Raw genomic sequence first — 16,469 nt, 5'->3', positions numbered from 1 at the left:
GGTCTCAGGAAGCTGTAACCCCCCATGACTTAGGCTGAGTAAAAGACCTCCGGACCAGGAGCCACTAAGGTGACAAAACTTATTTCCCTGGCTTGAACAGCAGTCAATGACGGGTAACAATTCTCTTGGATAGAGAATGAATCTAAGACAGACGAGTTGACGAAGGAATGACAGGGACAAGACTCACGGGGCTATGGAAATAATGGGGTAATGAACATCAATCACCAATTTTCCAAAGCCTGAGTCTTTGTTCTTAGATGTGAGAAATCCAAGTCTCCTGGCTGCCTTTGTCTTCTCTGTTAACTCAGGATAGCAGGGGCAAAACAGCCGAGACCAGGAGACCAGGAGACCAGGAGCCCAGTAGCGGCGGACCCCCAGGGTAATCAGGCCTGGGACATAGAATATGCAAGATCCTGTGAGATCTGTTTGCTGGAGGATGTTATTATCTTGGAATTTAAAAGCACAGACAGGAAACCAAAATTAGCCCTTTAAACAATATGTTAAAAACCCCAAACCTTGCCCAGAATCTCAACAGGAGTGCTGTCCCCACCTTTGTAAGTTGCCTACATCTTTTGATCTTTTCTGCCAGACTGTGAATCCACAAACTAAGTCTGTTTTCTTAATAAAAATCTGCTTGGGTATGGACACGGGGTGCTCCCCATGTAAGGAGTGGCCATTCTGTCCCGATTCCCCCACAGGACCTGGTTGTCTCTGTGTATGTTTTTAGCATGTTTCGATGAACATCTGCAGCTGAGGTGGATACTGCAGGACGGTATCCTCCACATTTTTATATTTTTAGTTCCTTTTAATTTAAAATTTATGTTTCTTCCTCTTCTACTTCTGAAGTAATGATTAGTTACCTTTTGACATGGTATGTAGATTTCTCTCATAGCTATTGACGTAGATAATGTGTTGGCTATTTATCCCGTGCAGCACGTAGCACAGATGATTGAGCCTGTCCAGTTGCCCCATCTTCTACTCCCTCAGCTGCTAAGTAGATCTGTTCTTTAATATTTACTGCTATTTGAAGTACAATGCAAGTGTTTGCCACTATCCTATTCTCCTTTTTTGCACTCCTACTGCTGACCAAACAAGGGATCATTATAGGTGAGCACTTCCCCCTTTTCATTCCACCCTTTCCTAAGTTAAAAGAGTGTATTTTAATACATGGGTCGCTGAGGCAGCTGCCTCCTCAGAGAATTATTTTGTTTTGTCTTTTGAGTGTTTATCATTCTTTTCTTAGGGTAACAGCATTTGTTCTATTGCTCTTTTTTTACTTGGTCTTTGTGTGTTTTATATTTTTTTATTCCTTCAGGAACATTTATTGTCTGTCTACTGTATGCCCACTGTGTAAGACATATTCCCTACCATGATTTTTGGGTTTCAGGTAGATTGGTGTTTTCCTTCAGCAGTATATTAGGTGTCATCTTTAGGTCTTTGACTCTTTTCAGTGGCTCACTGCTTAACACTTACTTCTCAGTGCCAAACAACTTTTTCCTTTCATGTCAAAGATTAAAGCCTTAGCTTTTGGAATGGCTAGATGTTGATTTAAGTTTCAAAACATTTTTGCAGTGGAGTCAGACATGCTGAGCCACATTTTTAAATTGTTTGTTCCAGTTCTCCTATGCCTTGTAGGACCCCAAGACACATTTCAGTTAGTAATTATAGTAAGAATACCAGTAGATATTTATATTTGAGTGTTTCTGCTGTACTGGCTCCTGTTCTATTAATGTATGTAAAGTACATTAACTTACTTAACCATAATACCTCAGTGAGCTGGGCACTGCTATCCCAGTTTCACAGATGAGGAAGCACAGATCAAATAGGTTGTTCAGGGGCTCGCGTAGTAAGCAGCAAGTTGTGTTTGCCCAGGCATTCTTGTTCCAGGTCAACATTCTTGTCTGGTGCTTTTCTTCTCTTTGACGTACGTATTACTAACATAAAGGACCCACAAGTATTCCATTGTCCCCAAACTAGGAGGAGACTTATAGTGTCTGTATAGAACTGGGTGGGAAAAAAATGTGTTACATTTTTTTAATAGCATTTAATTAGGATAGATAAAACAAAATATAATAGAAAAATACTAAATGTTGAATTTATGAGAACTTCAGATTCTTTTCAGGGATTTCAATGAGAAAATTGTGCTTGCTTCTACGAACATAAATTTTTAAGTAAAATTTATCTATGAAATAAGAATATACAATTTCTGATCCAGGCTTTTAAGTAATGCTTTCTTCAAATTGAGTTTCCATTGAAATGTTTGGATGAGTAGGTAATAAAAACAAACTATTTTTATTCAAGAACCATTTGATAATTTATAATGATTGAAATTACTTTTAAAGAAACTAAAATCTTCTCACATCAAAATTTAATAACATAAAATTTCTTGTGATAAAATGAAAGTTCATATTAATTGAACTTTCCAACATCTTTTTTTAAAAATGTTTTATTGATTATGCTATTACAGTTGTCCCATTTTCCCCCTTCACTCCCCTCCACTCTGCCCACCCGCTTCCACCCACATTCCCCCCCTTTAAGTCATGTCCATGTGTCATAAGTTCTTTAGCTTCTACATTTCCCATACTATTCTTACCCTCCCCCTGTCTATTTTCTACCTATTGTCTATGCTACTTATTCTCTATATCTTTTCCCCCTCTCTCCTGCTCCCACTTCCCTGTTGCTAACCCTCCATGTGATCTCCATTTCTGTGGTTCTGTTCCTGTTCTAGTTGTTTGCTTAGTTTGCTTTTGTTTTAGGTATGATTGTTACTAACTGTGAGTTTGATGTCTTTTTTTACTGCTCATATTTTTTATCTTCTTTTTCTTAGATAAGTCCCTTTAACATTTCATATAATAAGGGCTTGGTGATAATGAACTCCTTTAACTTGGCCTTATCTGAGAAGCACTTTATCTGCCCTTCCATTGTAAATGAAAGTTTTGCTGGATAGAGCAATCTGGGATGTAGGTCCTTGCCTTTCATGACTTGGAATACTTCTTTACAGCCCCTTCTTGCCTGCAAGGTCTCTTTTGAGAAATCAGCTAGCAGTCTGATGGGAACTCCTTTGTAGGTTACTGTCTCCTTATCTCTTGCTGCTTCTAGGATTCTCTCCTTCATTTTTACCTTGGCTAATGTAATAATGATGTGCCTTGGTGTGTTCCTCCTTGGGTCCAACTTCTTTGGGACTGAGTTTCCTGGACTTCCTGGAAGTCTATTTCGTTTGCCAGATTGGGGAAGTTCTCGTTTATTATTTGTTCAAATAACTTTTTCACTGGTTGTTCTTTCTCTTCCCCTTCTGGTACCCCTGTAATTGGGATGTTGGAAGGTTTAAAGATGTCCTGGAGGTTCCTGAGCTTCTCTTCATTTTTTTTGAATTCTTATTTCTTCATTCTTTTCTGTTTGGTTGTTTCTTTCTTCCTTCTGGTCCCCTCTATTGTTTTGAGTCCCAGCTTGCATTCCATCCCTACTGGTTCCCTGTGCATTTTCCTTCATTTCACTTATGGTAGCCTGCATTTGTTCATCTAATTTGTGACCAAAATCAACCAGTTCTGTGAGCACCCTGATCACCAGTGCATTGAACTGTGCCTCTGATAGGTTGTCTATCTCTCAATCACTTAAAAAAACTGGTTGTGGGGCCTTCAATTTTGTTTGAGCCATCTTTTTTGGGGGGTTCTGGTTGCTCCTGTTACATATGAGGGTGGAGCCTTAGGTGTTCACCAGGGCGGGGCACCTCAGTTGCTGGGTTGTGACCTTGTATGTGGGGGTGGAGTCTGAGAGGGAACAATGGCAGTTGCTCTGTTCTCCGTGGGATCTCAGTCCCTTCTGCTTCCCCTGAGCAAACTGGGCCCCTCTGGTGCCAATTCCCATGTGGGTGGGCTTGTGCATGCCGTGGGACCTTCCAAGGATCTCTCCTGTGAGGCTGGGTGGATCTCCGTGCACCTCAACTGAGGATAGGTATCCTCAATCAGTGCCCCAAGGCTCTGTTTCCCAGTGCTGGGATCCTGGGTTTCGCGCACTGCCTTGCTTTACAGTTGCTGCATCAGTGGGTCTGCCAGTTGCCGCTTGCCCACTCAGGGTCCACCTGCTGTGGTCTTGCGTGCCCCGGATGCCTTTCACGCCCGGTCCCAACTCTCTCTGCTCTCCGCCCGTGACCCGGGCCCGTGACCCTGCTCTTCTCTGTTCCTCCTACCGGTCTGGAAGAGTGGGCCTGTTTCAACTTCTTGGTTGTCCAACTTCTATTCAGATAAGTTTTCTGTCAGTTCTGGATGTTATTCTGTTTCTAAATTGTTGTTGTTCCAATCTTGGTTTTGCGTGGAGGTACGGTGCGTCCACCTATGCCTCCATCTTGGCCGGAAGTCAACTCTGTTTCTTATACTCACAACTGTAAACCTAATTTTCCCCACCCTGCATCCATCACAGGTTAGTATGGAGACTTTGTTCATTGTGGTTTCAGACTCCAATCAGACCTGACTGATGGAGACTCTGTCTCATCATATGCCTCCACAATCATAAAAGCAGGAAAAGAGAATATGGTGAACCATGTTCTGGCTTTTAAAGCTTATGTTTCACTGGCTAAAATCAGTCACATAGTCACGTCTGCATTCAGCAGGAAAATGATAGTTATCCCTCAGGGAGGGACAATGAATATTTGTGAACAGCTACCAAATGCAATTTATAGTCCTACCAATTGAAATTAAATATAATAATAGCTGTTGAGCAGCTTTGTTGGATTATTTTACTTAAAGTGTTCAAAGCAACTAAACCTTAACAGGATTTTAGTAGAATTAATGTATTCTGTAATATTTTTGAGTCTGGAATTTGTTTCACTTTGTAATATTTTTTCCCTAGTAATTTAAAAAAACCTCAGTTCTCATGCTGCATGTTTAAGCATACAAATATGTTGTAATTTATCAGTGTGATACGATCTCTGTATGTTGGGGTATTTTATCTCAATTTACATTATTTCTGAGCATGGGAGGAATAGGTCTTAAAGATGGTATTATAATAAAAATACTTTGATTTAATAACTATTAGATGACATCTTCAAATATCAACTCTTGTTTTGATTTGCTGGATTCTTAGGTTAAGATGGATGATTGAACACATGCTTCTCATTTTTGCTCCCTCCTGAAAACATACAAACTATAGTGTGCTCTTAGCTTTCAAAATGAACATTAATTATTCCTACCTCTTAGTATTCACAGTTTTGCATAGTTTCCTCCCACACTGAATTGGGTGGACCCATGTAAACAATAGGATATTGTGGAAATGATAGTAGCTTGTTAAGATATGAGCACTGAGATTTGAGACAGATACGATAAAACTGTGAAGAAAAAGTAATGATAAAAGAAGTCAGGATAATAGTTATCTCTGGATGGGGGAGTGGGAGATTCTGTTGGGGAGAGGCACAGTGTGCATTAATGTTCTGTTAATCTTAGTGTTGGGTACTTGGAGTGTTCAGTTATTTTTTTAAAAAACTTAAGAGTATTTTATTCAGTTGTGTACCCGATACATTTCAAAATAAAATGAACAAATGTCTGAGTTTCACAGTTTCTTTAAAAAAATGTTCCTTTTGAATTGAAAGAGAACCTAGTCTTCTTTCTAAGTAGTTACAAAGCTTCTTTCTTTGAATTTGCAGTCAGGTTCAGCATGTCTAGGTTCAGGTCTTGACTTTCCCAGCAAGTCACTTAACCAATCTAAGCACGAGGGGCCTCATCTCTAAAGCTATAGAATTTGGGTTAGATATTACTAGAGGACTTTTAATATCCTAAGTCTAAAAGGTTCTTTAAGAGCTGAAAAAACACTAAATGAAACCACTCCCACCTATTTATGCTGGGAATGGTAGGATACACTGAGGCTAGTGAACTAACATAATGTGGAAGGTGATTTTAAAAACTTTTCTTTGGTTGAGGGAATTTAAGTTCTCTATTTTGCTCTCAGTTCTATGACTTAGTAGGAATCTCTAGGATGAAACTTAAGGCAGCATTTTGTATATTAGACTGTTCTTCTCTACTCCTTTTTTTCCGTTTTGGAAATTGAGGATGAACGTATTTCTCTATTTTAAACCATTTTGATTTAGGAATATATATGTGTGTGTGTGTGTGTGTGTGTGTGTGTATACACACACACGTATATAAAAGAAACAAAAACCATCAGTTTTCAAAAACTATATGGGAAAATGATTACATTGCATTGGTGGTAGTCTTGCCTTTGTGAAATCTTAATATATCATTTTCTATTTTCTGTTACACAATTTTATGTTGTCTTAAGTTAAAAAGTATGTTATTGCCCATAGGACTGTGGTTTGAATCCAGATATTATTAAGTCCTATGTCCAGAGAAATATATGTATATAATGATTATGTTTACTCACCTGCCTCCTCTTCTCCCTCCACAGGAATTATTCTTGACAGAAATATTTTAGAAGAAAAATATTTACAATGGCCTCAGCAGTTCTTAGTTCTGTTCCCACTACTGCTTCTCGCTTTGCCCTGTTGCAAGTGGATAGTGGCAGTGGCTCTGATTCTGAGCCTGGAAAAGGCAAAGGTCGGAATACTGGAAAGTCTCAAACAAGCAAATCAACTACAAATGAGAAAAAGAGAGAGAAAAGAAGAAAAAAGAAGGAGCAACAGCAGAGTGAAGCAAATGAGGTAACAATTATAATTATTTGTGGCTGTTTTCCTAATAGGCTAAGCATCATGAGGACAGGTACTATCTTGTTCACTCAGGTATCCATAGTACTGGGTCCATAGGTACTTTGTAAATATGACTTGAATGAATGGATGCAAATTTGTATGTATTTAATTTTTTAAAAGATTTATTTATTTTTGAGAGGGGGAGGGAGGGAGAGAGAGAGGGAGAGAAACACCAGTATGTGGTTGCATCTTGTGTACCCCCCACTGAGGGCCTGGCCTGCAACCCAGGCTTGCATCCTGCACTGGGAATTGACCTGGCGACCCCCTGGTTCTCAGGCTGGAACTCAATCCACTGAGCCACACCAGCCCAGGGCAATTTGTGTGTATTTAAATTTAATGTAATGAACATTTTTTAAGTGCCTCTATTTTTTTCTGACCGTGGAAGCTTATGTGTTCTTTGCAAAAGCTAAAGAAGTCTTAAAAGGAAACAAAGGCCATTTGTAAATGTAACTAGAGATATAACTAATTAATATTTTGGTATGTCTTATATATATGTATAAATTTATATGAATATATAAGATATATAAATACACATATATCTATATTCATATTTTACCTGAACAAAAAGGGATTATATAATAGACTTTTATATTGGCTTTTTCCCCCTAATTATCCATGAGCAGTTTTCTATATTAGTAAATGAAGATCTACATTATTTTAAGTGACTTCACATTATTTAATTATATGACTATATCATATTTTAATTGAACACTTGTGATAAACATTTAGGTGGTTTCCTTTTTTTTTTTTTCTATTATAGGCAATAGTCCTATGATTAGCCTGAACATACCTTTTTATGCATTTGATGATCATCTCTTTCATTTTATTTTATTTTATTATTTATTTATTTTTATTTTTATCCTATCCTGTCCTGTCCTATCCTATCCTATTTTTTATTGTATTTTTTCTGTTACCATTTGTCCCCCTTATACTCCTTCCCCCTTCAATCACCACACTGTTGTCCAGTTCCCTGAGTCTTTTTTCCTTTTTGCTCAATCTCCCCAACCCCCTAACTGCCCCCTAGATCTATTAGCCCGCTGTCTATCTATGAGTCTGTCTATTTTATTAGTTCAGTTTGTTCATTAGATTCCACATATAAATGAAATCAATTTGTCTTACTCTGACTGGCTTATTTCACTTAGCATAATGTTCTTCAGGTCAATCATGCTGTTGCAAAGGGTAAAATTTTCTTCTTTTTTATTCCATTGTATACATGTACCATAGTTGTTTTATCCACTCCTCTGGTGATGGACACTTGGGCTGCCTCCAGATAGTCATCTCTGTTTTTAGGGGAGTAAGTTTATGGAAGGCTCCTCTCTCCTAGATACCCTTAGCCTGAGATATATGGCCAGCACTTAATGTGCCCATTTGTTTTTAAAAGAAATGCTGAAAAGCAGTTGTGTTTGACTTTTAGTACAAGGAGCAGTTGGGTATATAAGGACCCTTTTCAGTATCATTTAATGAGACAAATAGGAAAAATGGTTTTTTTTCTATATTCATTTTATAATGGCCTATGACTTAGGAAAAAAGCCTTTTCAATTTGTTTTCTATTACATTTTCGTTACCATTGCTTTGTAAATGTTTTTAAAATGCCCCCCAGATAATAACTTTAAAAGACATTTTCCCCACCATATATTCTTTCAAAAGTCTAGTCTTTCAGAGCTTTTGATTGCTCACCACTTTTTTTTGGAATTAATGGTGATATGGAGGAACAGAAAATAAGAGTGTTCTCTAATGGAATTCACATTAGAGAACAAGAAGTCATGTATCTGAGGAGCCTCATGATCCCTTTGCACTTTAATGGCTGTAGTTCTAGCAGACTTTACTTTCTGTAAAGTCTACTTGCTAGTGCTTCATCTCCAGTAGCATCTCCTCTTGTTATGTCCTTTCCATAGCAAAACCCAGCTATTTAAAGAGGTGTTTGTAACTCATCACTGCCTTTTGCAGAACTATATATTGATTATTAATTAAAATTGTTGATCCTTGATTTAAAGCCTCTTTATTAGTTCCCTAAGGCTGTCATAACAATGTACCACAAACTTGGTGGCTAGAACAACAGGAATTTATTCTCTAACAGTTCTAGAGTAGGAGTAGGAAAATTAGAGTAGGAAAATAGAGTAGGAAAATTAAACTCATTTTCACCGGGGGCCACCTCAGCCTTGTGGTTGCCTTCAGAGGGCTGAATGTAGAGTTCCTTGCCCCTAGTTAAGGAGTAGTTGCATTTATACAGTCCTAAAATTACATTCAGCCCTTTGAAGGCAAACATGAGGCTGATATGGCCCCCAGTAAAAATGAGTCTGACACCCTTATCTAGAGCCTGGAAGTCCAAGCCAAGGTTTCAACAAGAGGAGTGTTCTCTCTGAGACTCAAAAGTGGAATTCTTCCGTGCCTCTTTGTAGCTTCTTGTGGTAGCCATCAATCCTTCCTTGACTTGCAAGGTGCATCATTCCAGCCTTTGCCTCTGTTATTTGCTTGGCATTCTCTTTGTGTATCTTTCTCTTCACCTCTTCTTAATAAGGATGCCAGTCATATTGGATTAGGGCCTACCTTAATTTATTATCACCTCATCTTGATTACATCTGCAAAGACCTTAGTTCTAAGTAAGGTCACATTCACAGACACTGAGGGTTAGGGCTACAACATATCTTTTGGTGAAATACAATTAAATCCGTAACAGCCTCTCAGTATATTTCTTTCTTGTTTCAATTTCTGCATCTCAGATTAATCTTATTGTTTGGAAGTGGCTTGGCCAGTACAGTTTTAGTTTATTGTGTTACTTTGAGGACTAACCCCTATATTTTGCAGGACTAGCAAAGTAGTTGTTAGAATTACAGAAGATATATTTTCTCACTATTTAAACTTTTAAATTTGTAAGCTATTAAACTTTAATCTTTTTGAATCCTATTGTTTTGCATTTTAAAAACACATCCAAAAGCACACAATACTCCTGTAAACTTATTCCCCTTAATAAAGCAGAATCACTAAAGTAATGGTATAATAGGATACAATCTATTTTCACTAAGTAATCATTTCATCTAGAAATCTAGCATCATCTCAAATGCTGGCAAAATTAATATTCTACAAAGATTACGAGAAACACATAGTTTTGGGAGTAGTATTTAGAAGTGTAAAAATATTGTTGATTTCTTAACTTCTAAAAAAAATAATTTGTACTCAGGGTTGGTAAACTGAATTTAATATGTTCTTTGTGTTTTCGTAGCTCAGAAATCTTGCTTTTAAGAAAATTCCTCAGAAATCCTCCCATGTCACTTGTAATGCTCAACATGAGCTTTCTTTACCAAACCCAGTAAAGAAGGATTCACGAGAAGAAAATTGGCAAGAGTGGAGACAAAAAGATGAGCAGGTACAGCTAATTAAATCAAATTATTTCGCTTGATTTTTCAATGACTGTATGTGTTTTAAAGTTGGCATTGCATTTGAGTCTGTGACACTATTGTTCTGAGGAGCTTTTTGTATTGGATTAATTCATATGAGTTTGCTGCTTTTAATAAGAGGTTCTATTTTTGGGGTACTATGAAAACACGGTGACTATATTTATTTTTGTTAGTTTTGATAATTTCAAAACAGTTATTTTGAGGGTTTTTTTTTCAGGCTTATTTTATTTATTTTTAAATATATTTTATTGATTATGCTATTACAGTTGTTCCATTTCCCCCCTTCATTCCCCTCCACCCTCACACCCTCTCCCACCCACATTCCCCCCTTTAGTTCATGTCCCTGTGTCATAAGTTCTTTAGCTTCTACATTTCCCATACTATTCTTACCCTCCCGCTGTCTATTTTCTACCTACCATCTATGTTACTTATTCTCCGTACCTTTTCCCCCTCTCTCCTCCTCCCACTTCCCTGTTGCTAACCCTCCATGTGATCTCCATTTCTGTGGTTCTGTTCCTGTTCTAGTTGTTTGCTTAGTTTCTTTTTGTTTTTGTTTTAGTTGTGGTTGTTAATAATTGTGAGTTTGATGTCTTTTTTTACTGCTCATATTTTTTATCTTCTTTTTCTTAGATAAGTCCCTTTAACATTTCATATAATAAGGGCTTGGTGATAATGAACTCCTTTAACTTGGCCTTATCTGAGAAGCACTTTATCTGCCCTTCCATGCTAAATGAAAGTTTTGCTGGATAGAGCAATCTGGGATGTAGGTCCTTGCCTTTCATGACTTGGAATACTTCTTTCCAGCCCCTTCTTGCCTGCAAGGTCTCTTTTGAGAAATCAGCTAGCAGTCTGATGGGACCTCCTTTGCAGGTTACTGTCTCCTTGTCTCTTGCTGCTTCTAGGATTCTCTCCTTCATTTTTACCTTGGCTAATGTAATAATGATGTGCCTTGGTGTGTTCCTCCTTGGGTCCAACTTCTTTGGGACTCTGAGTTTCCTGGACTTCCTGGAAGTCTATTTCGTTTGCCAGATTGGGGAAGTTCTCGTTTATTATTTGTTCAAATAACTTTTTCACTGGTTGTTCTTTCTCTTCCCCTTCTGGTACCCCTGTAATTGGGATGTTGGAAGGTTTAAAGATGTCCTGGAGGTTCCTGAGCTTCTCTTCATTTTTTTTGAATTCTTATTTCTTCATTCTTTTCTGTTTGGTTGTTTCTTTCTTCCTTCTGGTCCCCTCTATTGTTTTGAGTCCCAGCTTGCATTCCATCCCTACTGGTTCCCTGTGCATTTTCCTTCATTTCACTTATGGTAGCCTGCATTTGTTCATCTAATTTGTGACCAAAATCAACCAGTTCTGTGAGCACCCTGATCACCAGTGCATTGAACTGTGCCTCTGATAGGTTGTCTATCTCTCAATCACTTAAAAAAACTGGTTGTGGGGCCTTCAATTTTGTTTGAGCCATCTTTTTTGGGGGGTTCTGGTTGCTCCTGTTACATATGAGGGTGGAGCCTTAGGTGTTCACCAGGGCGGGGCACCTCAGTTGCTGGGTTGTGACCTTGTATGTGGGGGTGGAGTCTGAGAGGGAACAATGGCAGTTGCTCTGTTCTCCGTGGGATCTCAGTCCCTTCTGCTTCCCCTGAGCAAACTGGGCCCCTCTGGTGCCAATTCCCATGTGGGTGGGCTTGTGCATGCTGTGGGACCTTCCAAGGATCTCTCCTGTGAGGCTGGGTGGATCTCCGTGCACCTCAACTGAGGATAGGTATCCTCAATCAGTGCCCCAAGGCTCTGTTTCCCAGTGCTGGGATCCTGAGTTGTGCTCAGTGCCTTGCTTCACAATGGCTGCCTCACTGGCTCTGCTGTTTGCCACCCCTTGGCCCTGGGTCTGCCAGGTGCTGCTTGCATGCTCAGGTTCCACCCACTGTGGTCCTGCATGCCCTGGATGCCTCATGCGCCAGTCCCAACACTCTCTGCTCTCCTTGCCATGACCTGTGTGCCCAGCTGCCCGACTCCACCCCTCCTACCAGTCTGGAAGAATGCATATATTTTCTTGGTTTTCCGACTTCCATTCAGATCAATTTTCTGTCAGTTTTGGTTGTTACTCTTTCTAAATTGTTGTCCTCTCTATCTTAGTTGTGCGAGGAGGCACAGTGTGTCTACCTATGCTTCCATCTTGGCCGGAAGTCCTATTTTTAGTTTTTATTTCATCTGCCGTTTTACAAATGAGGGAGAGACAGGGAAGGTAGAACAACAGGATTACATTTTTTAAAGTAAAAAAATTACATTTGTAGGGCCTGAGGTCTCTTGTTAAAAATACTGAATGACAGTTTTGCTTAAAAAAGGAAGACTTTGAGGGGAAACTTTTCCTTTTCAACCTTGATGTAAAATGGTTTATGTGGCATTTGTTTCTTTAACCTATTTACCTGATGTTTTATTCTTCTGTGCCTCTATTAAATATCATTAATAGCCAAATCAAATACTTTATTAAGACCAATTTCTTCCTTTTTTTCTGTTTGGTGTCCAAGAAAATAACATACTGGGCTGAAATGTACTTTGGGAGCTGTGTTGTATGTGTTACTTATGAACAATTATTTATCTGTTAATTTGATCTATTGGGAATAGGTATTGAAAAAGATATGCTACAGGCAATAGAAGCTGATTTTGGACATCCCCTGTTTATTGCTTGAATAAAAACCAAGGGTGTAGAGAATTTTGTAGAAGTTAGGGGAGATAGTAATGTTTTATAACAAGGTAAAATAATAGACTGAGATGAAAAAGCAGCTGAGAGACAGAAATTGAAAGGGAGATGGGTAAAATAAAAAATCTGGGAAGTAAAATCATAGAATTAAAAACTTCATTAGAAGGACAAAAAAAGGGTACACACTGAAGACAGTTGAGTCAGTTGTATGAAGGAAAATTTGAGATAAATTTTGCCAATAAAATTGACAAAATTTTATTGGAACACAGAACTGAAGTCCAACAGAGGCATGATTAGTGTTCGTGAAACAAGCAGAACAGGGAGTCATTAAAGATAATGTTGATAAAATCCTTTCCTAAGATAAACACAAATCTAAGCTTGAAAGAACTGAAGCCTTTAAAAACAAAACAAAACAAAACAAAACTGAAGTCTTTTAAAAAGTTTTTAATTTTAAGAAAGAGAAAGCAAGGAAATAGTATTATAAACATATGCATGAGACAAAATAGGTTGCCTGCTAAGGATGAAAATTCAGGCTGGCTAATTTAAATGCCAGAATTGAAATGATAGGAACAAAAAGTCAGTATCTCACCAACATGTCATTTGTGTGACTGCTAAAGAAATACATTCTCACACATGCAAGGACTGACAGAGCATACCACCTGTATCTTTTATGCAGTTTTTTCTGTGCTCCTACCAATTAAAAGTCAAATTTAAATAAAGAGCACAGCAATTGGAAAGCACCAGTAGTGAATATTGTAGCTAGTTCAATATAGAATTAGCTCTAAATAGTGAATGTAAATGTGATTATTTAAGAGAACAAACCTTTACACCTGAAACTAATATAACTAATATAATATTATATACCAACCATACTTAAATTAAAAAATTTTAAAATGAAGCAGGAGCTCATGAAAGAAATATATTTCTCATAAAATTGCTTTAAATCTTTAAATACCTTTGCTGAGGAAAAATGGAACAGTTTGTTGGAAACTTTAGAGGATGCCTTGGTTTCAAAAATCAGGAAATAATCATAAAATGAGAGAACTCTACAGATTTATCTTTTGTCCTGAGTTTACTCAAAGGGGCTATCACAGTCATGAAAAATGGATCAGTGAGATTGGGAGACGTGAGTGTTTATATATGCAGTCTGGGGCAAAAGTAGAGTGACAGTTGTAACTACATGAAACACAGTTTATTATTCGTACAAAAAACTGTAAAACTACTTTCGCCTCACCCTGTTTATGTGCAGAACTTCTCATGGGATGAAGTCACTTCAGAGATGGGAGCAATTAATGTCTTGGTTTACACCAATGAATGAATGAATGAACATAGCTCACTTAAAGAATTTGTCTAAAATGGAGTACTTATTTATGAATACAAAAATTAGGGAGTAATAGGACAGAGGAGGCAATAATATTTTTAAATTTTTATATCACTAACAAAATATGGTTGTGGTTAGTTCCAAGTGTGCTTTTAAAATTTACAGAGAACTACTTACATGTAGGACTATTTATTCACTTGAATTTTAAATCACTTCAAGAAAAAAAAAACATAGCACATACAGCAAAACGTATAAAGCGAAGACATTGGCAAGAAAACCTTTGAAATAAGGATAAAAAAGGATAATAGACACTTTATTTATAAATAAATATAAGTAATTGTAATTACTCATTAAAAGATGAGGACCAATTGGGACAAACTGAACCACATTTTGATCTTAATTCTAATATTTTCCTTAACATTAAAAATTGTGATATATTTCCCCTAAAAGGATAGGTTCAGGCTATTTGAGATAGTCTATATTTTGCTGAGTTATGCTGCCAAAGCTGCTGGAAATTGTAGAGGTGATCTTTACTCTATTATTTGTGGCATAAAGAAATGTTTTCTTTAAATAACATTTTCCATCCATAAACTTATATCTATTTCAGCATACTTTAGTGTGGAAAGATAGTTTTAAATTCCCTATTTGCAGAGATGTATACATCAAAAGGAAGTATATGCTTCATACTTGAAATGGGTGAATTTATGGTGACATGAGTTATATAAATTATGTGAATTATATCTTAGGACAACTTAATATTTAAAAAAGATGAACAGGGCATAGCTTTGATTTGACTGTATTCATAATTCTACTGTTTTAATATTAAGTCAAGGTCAAGGTACATATTATTCACTTATACCTGTTGCCTAGAAATAAATCTCTGCATAGATATTGTCTAGGCATAACCTCTTTTATTCATGACACACTGATATTAATGATGCCAGTGTTCTTAAGTCTTTTGGGGTGTCTGCAACCATGGGGGTTATGAATGTGTTCCAACACAAAGTCATAAATTTACTTAAAACATTATGATATATTTTTGTGATTATGTGTTGCAGTATTTAATGTGTGGCCCAAGACAACTCTTCTTCCGGTGTGGCTTAGAGACTCCAAAAGGTTGGACACCCCTGGTGCATCATGGCTCACAAATAATTACCGTATTTTGCCATGTATAATGTGCACCCACGTTTTAAGAAAACAACTTAGGTCCAAACTTTCAGGAAAAAAATCTCCTGTTTTAATTTTTTTTTCAATTTTTTATTTATTTATATTTAGAAACAAAACTGATTATCATATTCCAGGGTGTTATTTTGCATATGGATATCATTGCTTTCTTGAGTAACCCTTTTAACACATAAATAAATAAGCATGAAGGAATTAAAAACATTTATATAGATACAGACTAGTACTACCCATATATAATGCACATCCTTATTTTTCCCTCAAAAATTTGAGCAAAAAAGTGTATATTATACATGACAAAATATGGTAACTTAATAGGAACATCTCTTGTGGGTTTTCAGTGATAAGCAGATCAAATTTTTTGTATATTTCTTCCTTTTATTCTGTTGATTCAAAATGTACACATCACTGGTTTTGTCCAGCTGTAAAGCAACCTGCTAACATGTGCACAATAATAATAGTTCCTTCACATTACGTTTCCCAGTCCATGTGATAAAGGCATTTTGCCAATAGCTTGTTCTGTTTTATGTTTGTGAGTGTGATATTTGTCATTAAGTCTCTTGGTGTAATGAATTCCTTGGCAATAGTTTGACTTGCACTTGGTTTCCCTGTAAGGAGTGCAAATTTAGATAAATCCTCTGTGCTTTCTGGCTTCATTTTTCTTCTGGAAAGTTATTACTTGGTACTTATTCTTGGAAAGACTCATACAGGTCATTGTGCTTTGAAAGTGAAACAAAAACTGTGTGTTCAGGTCTGGTCTTGCCAGTGTTTCATAGCTAGGAACAAATAGATTGATAACTATCTTACTTTTCTATTTATAATTGTTCTTTCAGCTGCTTATATGATATCACTCTTAGACACATACAGGTTTACATTCTATATGACTGCATTAGTCCTGTATTATTTTAAAATTTATGTTGTTTTTATGAGTTGCATTATTTACAGTTCTGTTTTCATTACTCTGTTTAGTTCTGTGAATCATTGAACCATATTTATTACTTGGAGATGTAATAAGACATACAACAATGTAGACTTAATAAATATAAACAGCACTGAAACACATGAAGATTCATTAGCTGAGATGAACTAAACCTAATAATTAGGATGAGCACAGATACAGTTTTTGTAGAACATTGACAACCTTTTAAATCATAATGTTTGATAAGACTATGAAAAGATTTCAGGGGA

General features: G+C 37.0%; 1 protein-coding gene across 9 annotated transcripts in view; it reads left to right on the top strand.

The window, feature by feature from the left end:
• Positions 1 to 16,469, top strand: part of GKAP1 (G kinase anchoring protein 1) — a 72,060-nt gene that overhangs the window by 4,567 nt on the left and 51,024 nt on the right. For all 9 annotated transcript variants that reach the window (XM_028525507.2, XM_036021786.1, XM_028525501.2 and 6 more), the window contains 2 exons: positions 6,394 to 6,646; positions 9,912 to 10,055. In XM_028525507.2, coding sequence (XP_028381308.1) covers positions 6,437 to 6,646; positions 9,912 to 10,055 — 354 coding nt within the window. In that variant the 5' untranslated portion in view covers positions 6,394 to 6,436. The remainder of the gene's footprint in view (positions 1 to 6,393; positions 6,647 to 9,911; positions 10,056 to 16,469) is intronic.

The sequence above is a fragment of the Phyllostomus discolor genome, chromosome 3, assembly GCF_004126475.2.
Source record: "Phyllostomus discolor isolate MPI-MPIP mPhyDis1 chromosome 3, mPhyDis1.pri.v3, whole genome shotgun sequence".
In the NCBI taxonomy this organism is placed as follows: Eukaryota; Metazoa; Chordata; class Mammalia; order Chiroptera; family Phyllostomidae; genus Phyllostomus; species Phyllostomus discolor.
This window is presented reverse-complemented; position numbering and strand designations above follow the sequence as displayed.